The 10,000-nt window shown below is 40.6% G+C and overlaps 1 protein-coding gene across 7 annotated transcripts in view; it reads left to right on the forward strand.

The window, feature by feature from the left end:
* The window catches only part of clcn2b (chloride channel, voltage-sensitive 2b), a 107,391-nt gene that overhangs the window by 62,738 nt on the left and 34,653 nt on the right, over positions 1–10,000 (forward strand). For all 7 annotated transcript variants that reach the window (XR_012390330.1, XM_009304042.5, XM_009304047.5 and 4 more), the window contains 3 exon segments: positions 1,157–1,241; positions 1,473–1,628; positions 9,968–10,000. The exon segment at positions 9,968–10,000 is cut by the window's right edge and continues 37 nt beyond it. Coding sequence is in view for 6 of the 7 variants with exons in the window: in XM_009304042.5 (XP_009302317.2) it covers positions 1,157–1,241; positions 1,473–1,628; positions 9,968–10,000 (274 nt within the window). In the remaining variant the exon portion in view is untranslated.

The following is a 10,000-nucleotide window of genomic DNA, read 5'->3' on the forward strand; positions in this document are numbered from 1 at the left end:
AATAGATTTTTTTGGGGGGGGATAGATTTTTTTTTTGAAGGAATTTTAAATTTTGGGGGTAATATAATTCTGGGGGTGAAAATATAATTTTAGGGGCAAAAAAAATTTTGGAGGAAAAAATTGAATTTTATTGGTTAAAATAGAATATTTGGGGGGGATTATTGTAGAGGGAAAATATAATTTTTGGGGAAAGAAATAGAATTTTTGGTGGGAAAAAGAATTTTGAGGGGAAAATATCATTTTCAGGGAAAAATATAATTTTGGGCAAACATTTTATTTTGGGGGGAAAAATTTAATTTTGGGGAAAGAAATGTATTTTTGTGGGCTATAATTTTTGATGGAAAAGGGGAAAACAGAATTTTGAAGAAAAAAAATATTTATTTTGGGGGGATAGAGTTTTGTGACTTAATTTTTAGGGGGAAATTCAATTTTGGGGGGAAATAGAATTTTGGGGGTTAAAAAAGATATTTGGGGGAATTACTTGAGAGGGAAAATAGAATTTATGGGGAAATAAATGTCATTTTTGGTGGGAAAAAGAATTTTGAGGGGAAACAAATTTTGAAGGAAAAAGTATTATTTGAGGGAAAAATATAATTTGGGGAAAAGATTGAATTTTGGAAGGAAAATTGAATTTTGGGGGAAAATTGAGTTTTGTATGGAAAGAAATAAAATTTTTGGGGTAAATAGAATTTTGGACGGAAAATAGATTTTTGTGTATTGAAAGTTTGGAACGTTTTGTTGAAAGTGTGAAAGTTGTAATTTGTAAAGTTTTTGTTGAATTTATAAGATGTTTTTTTTACGACTTTCTTTAAAGTTTAAAAAAATATAAAAAATAAAAAAGTTGGAGGTTAGATTTTGAGTTAGCAAAAAAAGCTAAATAAAAACAGAGGGTTGTTAGAATTAATAACTAATTCACTTATCTTTAAATACATTTGTATTCGAAAACGAAATTGATTAGTTATGACAGAAGGTCAGATATAAACATGCTGAGGTGTGTTTAAAACCTCTTTAAGCTGACGGTCAGACCTGTTGATGAGCTCATTTCAGCCTGCTTATGAAAATATGAGCTTCATAAATGACTAAACAACGTCTTCACTCAACTCTGCAGTCACATTTGTCTGGGTTTTCATTGCGCGTGTGTGTGCTTGTGTTTCAGGCGTCTGTTGTATCCTGCTCTCGTTACTCTACTGATATCCACACTCTCCTTTCCTCCAGGCTTCGGTCAATTCATGGCAGGACAGGTAAAACACTCACACGCACACATAAACACAATCTCTCACACGGATGCTGATATGCACATATACGCACTCACACGCACACATAAACACACACAGACAAATAAACACACCGAAACACTCACAGCGGTACTAATAATGTCCGAATCTGCAACTCACATTCATACATTTGTTTGTTTGTGTGTGTGTGTGTGTGTGTGTGTGTGTGTCATAAATGTGTGTATCATGTGTGTTCAGCTCACACAGAAGGAGACGCTGGTTTCGTTCTTCGACAACCGCACCTGGGCCAAGCAGGGCATCTCAGAGGACTTCACCTTCGACACACACCTGATGGCCTGGAAACACCCACAGGCCAACGTCTTCATCATCCTCGTCATCTTTATCGTCATGAAGGTTAATACACACACACACACACACACACACACACACACACACACACACACACTCACACACATAAACACACAACATAAACATCTACACTCAGAATCTGTTCAACCACTGCGTGTGTGTGTGTGTGTATCAACGAGGGTGTGTAAATGTGTGTGCAAGTGTTCACGTTTGTGTGTTTGAGTGTTTGTGTGTGTGTGTGTGTGTATCAACAAGGGTGTGTAAATGTGTGTGCAAGTGTTCACGTTTGTGTGTTTGAGTGTTTGTGTGTGTGTGTGTGTATCAACAAGGGTGTGTAAATGTGTGTGCAAGTGTTCACGTTTGTGTGTTTGAGTGTTTGTGTGTGTGTGTGTGTATCAACGAGGGTGTGTAAATGTGTGTGCAAGTGTTCACGTTTGAGTGTTCGTGTGTGTGTGTGTATCAACAAGGGTGTGTAAATGTGTGTGCAAGTGTTCACGTTTGTGTGTTTGAGTGTTCGTGTGTGTGTGTTTGATTGTGTGTGTGTTTGATTGTGTGTGTGTTTGATTGTGTGTGTGTTTGAGTGTGTTTGTGTTCGAGTGTGTGTGTGGTTGAGTGTGTGTTTGAGTCCATGTGTGTTCAAGTGTGTGTGTGTGTTTGAGTGTATATGGTCGAGATTGTGTGTGTGTGTGTGTATGTTTGAGTGTGTGCATGTTTTAGTACATGCTTTTGAGTGTATCTGAGTTCGAGTGTGTGTTTGTGTTTGTGTGTGTGTGTGTGTGTGTATATGTGTGTGTTCGAGCATGTTTGTTCGAGTGTGTGTGGTCAAGTGTGTGTTTGAGTGCGTGTGTGTTTGTTCATGTGTGTGTGTGTGTGTGTGTGTGTGTGTGTGTTCGTGTTCGAGTGTATATGGTCGAGAGTGTGTTTAAGTGTGTGTGTGTGTGCTTTCATGTATGTGTTTGAGTGTGTGAGTATGTGTATGTGTGTTTCTGTGTCTGGGTAAATGTGTGTGCTTTGAATGTGTGTGTCTGCGTCTGTGTGTGTGTGTGTAGAGTCTTGCACCGCTCACTAACCTGCATGAGTGTGTGTATGTGTGTCGCCTTGGCAACCTCATCAGGACCCGGCTGAAACCTGTGGCTGCACAGGAAGTGATGTCGTCAGTGTTGCCATGGGCACCGGTGCCCTGTGCCGTGTCTCTGCTCCACCTGTCTGTGTGTGTGTGTGTGTGTGGTTTAGTGCTGACCTCAGATCAGATGTAAAGCTCCTCACAGTAGTACAGTGCCACTCTGCCGTTTATCGTCTCTTTAGGGGGAGTTCATCAGTAGTAATTAAAATTTAGATTAATTAAAAACAGCACAAGTGTCACGGTGGCGCAGTGAGTAGCACAATCGCCTCACAGCAAGAAGGTCGCTGGTTCGAGTCCTGGCTGGGTCAGTTGGCATTTCTGTGTGGAGTTTGCATGTTCTCCCTGTGTTGGTATGGATTTAGCAGTGTACACTGCTAATAGGTAAATGTGAATGTAAATAAATCCTCACAGTGAGGAGGAGCTGTAGGTATGAGGACTGCAGAGAGAGGAAGTGCAGCTCTCAGACGCATCTGTCTGTGCTCACTGCCAGCCATATAGAAGAGGAGGAGAGAGAGAGAGAGAGAGAGGCTCCAACACACAACTGGAACTCTTTACTCGTGGTCTTACTGTTATATTATTGTCACCACTTTTATCCTGTTTCACAAATTACCATTAATCTATTTTTATTAATATTTTTAGTTTTGCTGATATATTATTATTTTTATTAATCTATTTTTATTTTTTTTACATTTCTTTTCTTTATTTCTATATTATTTTTTATGTTCATATTTGTTTGCACTACTGCCCTTTTTGCACTGTCTTGTCTGTACGCAGCGACGCTGCACTGCTTTGGCAATATGAATGTACAGTTATTTGTCATGCCAATAAAGCACCTAAAATGTGAAATGAGAGAGAGAGAGAGAGAGAGAGAGAGAGAGAGGAAGCAGAGAAGATTATGCAATGATCTCTCAATCCTCCCACACTTACATAACACTGAACACACACACCTCCACCTGAGCAGTGAGTGTGTGTGTGTGTGCGCGCCTCTGAGAGACTGTGTGAGTGTGTGTGTGTGTGTGTTAGCTAGTGGGTCTCTGTCGGAGTGAACGTGAACATGTGTGTGCTTGTTTGTGTGTGTTTCCGAGTGAATGTGTGTGCACGCATGTGTGTGTGTGCGTGTTATAGTGTGTCTGAATGAATTTGCAGGTGTGTTTGCATGTTAGTGTGCCTCTGAGTGGGTGAGTGTGTGTGTGTCTATGTGTGTTAGTGGGTTTGTGTGTATGTGTGTGTGTATTTGTGTCTCTCTAAGTTAATGTTTATGTGTGTAAGTGTGTCATTGATTAAGTGTGTATGACTGTCAGTGTGTCTCTTAGTGAATATGTGTGCACCTGAATGTGTGTGTGTGTGTCTGAATGAATGACATGTGAGTGTCGATGTGTATGTTAGTCGTCCCACCTGTGAGTGTGTGTGTGTGCGCACATGTTAGTGTGTCGCTGAGTGAATGTGTGTGTGTGTGTGTTAATGTGTCTAAGTGAATGTGTATGTGTGTGTACATGTGTGTGTCTCTGTGTGAATGTGTGCGCACGTGTGTGTGTGTGTGTGTGTGTGTGTCTAAGTGAATGAGTGTGTGGATGTTAGTTTGCCTCTTAGTGTTTTTGTGTGTGTGTGTGCCTCTGAGAGACTGTGTGTGTGTGTTAGTTAGTGGGTCTCTGTCGGAGTGAACGTGAACATGTGTGTGCTTGTTTGTGTGTGTTTCCGAGTGAATGTGTGTGCACGCATGTGTGTGTGTGCGTGTTATAGTGTGTCTGAATAAATTTGCAGGTGTGTTTGCATGTTAGTGTGCCTCTGAGTGAGTGAGTGTGTGTGTGTATGTGTGTTAGTGGGTTTGTGTGTATGTGTGTGTGTATTTGTGTCTCTCTAAGTTAATGTTTATGTGTGTAAGTGTGTCTTTGAGTAAATGTGTGTGCACGTCAGTGTGTCTCTGAGTGAATGTGTGTGCACCTGAACGTGTGTGTGTGTGTCTGAATGAATGACATGAGAGTGTCAATATGTATGTTAGTTGTCCCACATGTGAGTGTGTGTGTGTGTGTGTGTGCGCGTGCGTGTGTGCGTGCGTGCGTGCGTGTGTGTGTCTAAGTGAATGAGTGTGTGCATGTTAGTTTGTCTCTAAGTGTTTTTGTGTGTGTGTGTGTGTGTGTGTGTGTGTGTGTGTGCATGTTAGTGTGTCTCTGCGTTTGTATGTGTTACTGTGTCTAAGTGAATGTGTATGTGTTTACATGTCTGTGTGTGTGTGTGTGTGTGTGTGTGTGTGTGTGTGTGTGTGTGTGTGTGTGTGTGTGTGTGTGTGTGCGCGCACATATGTGTGTGTGCATGTTAGTGTGTCTCTGAGTTTGTGTGTTACTGTGTCTAAGTGAATGTGTATGTGTTTACATGTCAGTGTGTCTCTGAGTGTGTGTGTGTGTGTGTGTGTGTGTGTGTGTGTGTGTGTGTGTGTGTGTGTGTGTGTGTGTGTGTGTGTGTGTGTGTGTGTGTATCTGAGTGAATGAGTGTGTGTGTACATGTCAGTGTGTCTCTGAGTGAATGTGTGTGCATGTCTTTGTGTGTCTGAGTGAATAAGTGTCTGTGTACATGTCAGTGTGTCTCTGAGTGAATGAGTGTGTGCATGTGTGTGTTAGAGTGTTAGTGTGTTTGTGAGTTTGTGTGTGTGTATTTGCGTCTCTTTAAGTTAATGTTTATGTGTGTAAGTGTGTCTTTGAGTGAATGTGTGTGCGTGCATGTGTGTGTGGATTTTAGTGTATTTTTGAGTGAAAGTGTGTGTGTTAGTGTGTCTAAGTGAATGTGTATGTGTGTGTACATGTCAGTGTGTCTCTGAGTGAATGTGTGTGCAAGTGTTTGTGTGTGTGTCTGAATAAACGAGTGTGTGCATGTGTTAGTTTGTCTCTGTGTGTGCATGCGTGTGTGTGTGTGTGTGTGCATGTGAGTGCGTCTCTGAGTAATTGTGTGTGCATGTGTTTGTGTGTGTGTGTGTCTGAGGGAATGCGCGCACACGTGTGTGCATGCATGTGTGTGTACGTGTACGTGTGTGTGTGTGTGTGTGTGTGTGTGTGTGTGTGTGCATGCATGCCACTGTGTCTCTGAGTCAGGAATGTCCAAACTTGTTCCAGGAGGGCCGGTGTCCTGGAGAGTTCAGCTCCAATCCTAATCAAACACACCTGAATCAGCTAATCAAGCTCTTATTAGATATACTAGAAACTTCCTGGCAGGTGTGTTGAAGCAAGTTGGAGCTAAACTCAGCAGGACACCGGCCCTCCAGGACCGAGTTTGGACACTCCTGCTCTGAGTGAATGTGTGTGCACATGTTTGTTTGAGTGTGTGTGTGTCTGGGTGGATGTGTATATGTTAGTGTGTGTGCGTGTTAGTGTGTTTGTGTTAGTTTGTGTGTCTCTGATTGAGTGTGTGTGTGTGTGTGTGTGTGTGTCTTTCTGTCTGTCTGTATGTCTGTCTGTACGTGTGTGTTAGTGTGTCTGAGTGTGTGTATGTGTTTTTGTGTGTGTGTGTGTGTGTGTGTGTGTGTGTGTGTGTTACTGTCTCCCTAAGTGAATGTGTGTGTGTTTGTGTGTCTGAGTGTGTGTGTGTGGTTATTGCAGTCAGCGTAATGCGAGTGCCATTGAAAAGAACGCTGTCATATTAATGTTTTTAGATTGAATTAGTCTTGACATTTCTTTATTGTTGTCTTGTCAATCTTCTCTTTGCTTGTTGTCGTGTTTTTAAATCATAAATATCTATAACAATAGTGTCTAATTTCCATACACTTCTATATTTCTATATATGCATTCACATGACGACATTAACCTGTGCACATCAAACAATGTTGCAGTCAGATTCATTCATTCATTTACCATCAGCTTAGTCCCTTTATTAATCAGGGGTCGCCACAGCGGAATGAACCGCCAACTATTTCAGCATATGTTTTACGCAGCTGATGCTCTTTCAGCTGCAACCCAGTACTGGGAAACACCCATGTACACTCATACACTCCGGGCAATTTAGTTCATTCCCCTATACCTCATGTGTTTGGACTGTGGGACACATGGAGAGAACATGCAAACTCCACACAGAAATGCCAACAGGCCCAGCTGGGACTCGATCCGGTGACCTTCATGCTGTGAGGCCACAGTGCTAACCACTGAGCCACCGTGCCGCCTAGTCAGATATCCTTAGATTATTTTTTCTGTATAAATAAAGTATAATTTGATCAATTTCTGTATTTTCAACAAGGTGTGTTGCACAGTGATATGCAGACGTGTGGCATGTGTCTATTTCGGTCTGATGAGAAAATCGCGCAGTATTTTTATTCCAGATTCTGCGTCAGATGTATAAGAATCTGTTGATCTGTCGGGATATTTGTGGGTTTAGATGTGTGTGACGCACACAAGCGCATGTGTGAATATCACACCCCTCTGGTTTGTCATATGCCAGACTAGTGTGTGTGTATGTGTGTGTGTGCGTGAGTGCGTGCGTGCAGGGCTGTGACGTTAGCCGCAATATATAACACACACGCACACACACTGTGACATGTTACACACTGATGCAAACATTTAAAATTTCCTTTCTTGGGTTTCCCCCACAGTCCAAACACATGCACTATAGGGGAAATTGGTAAGCTAAATTGTCCGTACTGTATGAGTGCGTGTGTAAATGAGTGCGTATGGGTGTTTCTCAGTACTGGGTTGCAGCTGGAAGGGCATCCGCTGTGTAAAACATATGCTGGAATAGCTGTCGGTTCATTCCGCTGTGGCAACCTCTGATAAATAGAGACTAAGCCAAAGGAAAATGGATTGATTATTATTATTATTATTATTATTATTATTATTATTATTTATATTTAAAATTGCGATCTTATACAGTCTGAAATAGTTTTTTTTTGCTTTGTTTTGTTTCAAAATAATAATTTGTTTAATTAATAATATATAATATTAGTTTTATAATTTATATAAAAATATTAATAATTTTATTTCAAAATACACAGAAAACTGTCAAAAATGATGCTTTTACACTAATATATGTTTTATAAATGGATTAGGTAGATGGATTTTTTGTAAATAAATATAATTAACAGATTTAATTCTTACATTTATTTCAAAATTCAAAAAAAGCTGCCAAAAATATATATATATTTCTGCAAATATATATTCTATAAACACAACTGTTGCAGTTTTCTACATATTTTTCTGAACATAGAATATATTCATTGATAAATATATATATACGTATATAAACGTAAACGTATATATATATTTATATATTCATTCATTTCTTGTCTGCTTAGTCCCTTTGTTAATCCGGGGTCGCCACAGTGGAATGAACCACCAACTTATCCAGCAAGTTTTTACGCAGCGGATGCCCTTCCATCCATACACACTCACTCACACTCATACACCACGGACAATTTAGCCTACCCAATTCACCTGTACCGCATGTCTTTGGACTGTGTGGGTAACCGGAGCACCAGAAGGAAAACCACACGAACACAGGGAGAACATGCAAACTCCACAAAGAAACGCCATCTGAGCCGAGGTTCAAACCAGCGACCTTCTTGCTGTGAGGCGACAGTACTACCTACTGCGCCACTGCGTTGCCATATATATATATATATATATATATATATATATATATATATATAGCCAAGTTTTAGGATCAGCAAATAATAAGTTGACTTCTAGTTGATGATTTGGTGTCAGAAGTGTCTTATATGAAAGGTAAAGGCCTCTAGATTTTGCTTATTTGAGCACAATAAAATCTGATCATGTCTTGATTATTAATGATTTGATTAGGACAGTAAGGTCTGACTCTGCTTAGACTAAAGTCTCATCACTGAACAGAAATAATGTCCAGTATAGAATATAAAGTCCTGCTGCAGTGGAGACAGAGTGAATATTGTGTCTGACTCCATCATGAGCTTGGAGGACTGCATCCATACATCTCTGCACTGACTCAAATCACTGATTAATAAAGTCATCTGGAATGGCAGAGAAAGCGTTCCTGCAGGACTCCCAGAGTTCATCAAGACTCTTTGTGTTCATCTTCAACGCCTCCTCCTTCATCTTACCCCAGACATGCTCAATAATGTTCATATCTGGTGACTGGGCAGGCCAATCCTGGAGCAGCTTGACCTTCTTTGCTTTCAGGAGCTTTGATGTGGAGGCTGAAGTATGAGGAGCGCTATCCTGCTGGAGAATTGTCCCTCTCTTGTGGTTTGTAATGTAATGGGCAGCACAAATGTCTTGATACCTCAGGCTGTTGATGTTGATCATCCACTCTGCAGATCTCTCGCACGCCCCCATACTGAATAAACCCCAAACCATGATTTCTCCTTCACCAAACTTGACTGATTTCTATGAGAATCTTGGCTCCATGTGAGTTCCAGCAGGTCTTCTGCAGTATTGGTGATGATTGGGATGCAGATCAACAGATGATTCATCGACCTACTGCCACTTTTACAAATGATCAACTAGAAGTCAAGTTATTATGCGTTTATCCTTCAACTGAGATCGACGACAGGACTTTTGTCAGGTAGTGTAGACAGTGTTGCGCGAAAGCCCCTTCATTTACAATCATCTTAGTCTATGCTGACGTTATCTTCAGCAGCTCAAAATGGTCAATGAACGGCTGCTTCTCACTCAGGGCTGTTGTTTATGCTAATCAGGGAGAGGTGGTCACTAGTGGGCGGGGCTTTCCCCCGTCTGATGACACGTACAAAGGGAGAATGTCAATCAAAGTGTTTCTGCAGGCTGCTTTCATCAAGTCTGATTATAATAAATACAATTAATACATGTTTATCATTAGAGGCTGGTTATAATCACACACTGCTGACACACAGCTGTGCTTAAACCCCTTATAAATATAATATTTGCACAATAGGTGCCCTTCAAGATCTTTTACAGCTATTTAAAACAACTCCTAGTGATAAAATCAAAGTTTTTTGGTGAAAACCAGCCTAGAAATCTCCCTTTCAATCTGTTTAGATAGCAAACTTTAGTCTTTATATTCATACAAATGTCTCTGTTTTTGTTCTGTAATAACCTGCACTATGCTGTAAAAGCTGCGATTGTAAAAGCTGAATTACTGTCATGCTGCAGAGAAATGAAGGTGTTTTATTGAGTTATTCCTGATGATGGCGTTTAATATGATGTGTTTCTCCTCTTTCTTTGGCTTTATCAGAGGGAAAGTCGGCGAGGTAAAGACAAGCTATTAGATTTGTGTGAGATATCGTTGTGTGTTTGTGTTTTAATGAGTGTAATTTGTGTTTGCGTTGGTGTAGTTCTGGATGTCTGCTTTAGCCACAACGCTGCCC

This window comes from Danio rerio, chromosome 15, assembly GCF_049306965.1.
Source record: "Danio rerio strain Tuebingen ecotype United States chromosome 15, GRCz12tu, whole genome shotgun sequence".
NCBI lineage: Eukaryota > Metazoa > Chordata > Actinopteri > Cypriniformes > Danionidae > Danio > Danio rerio.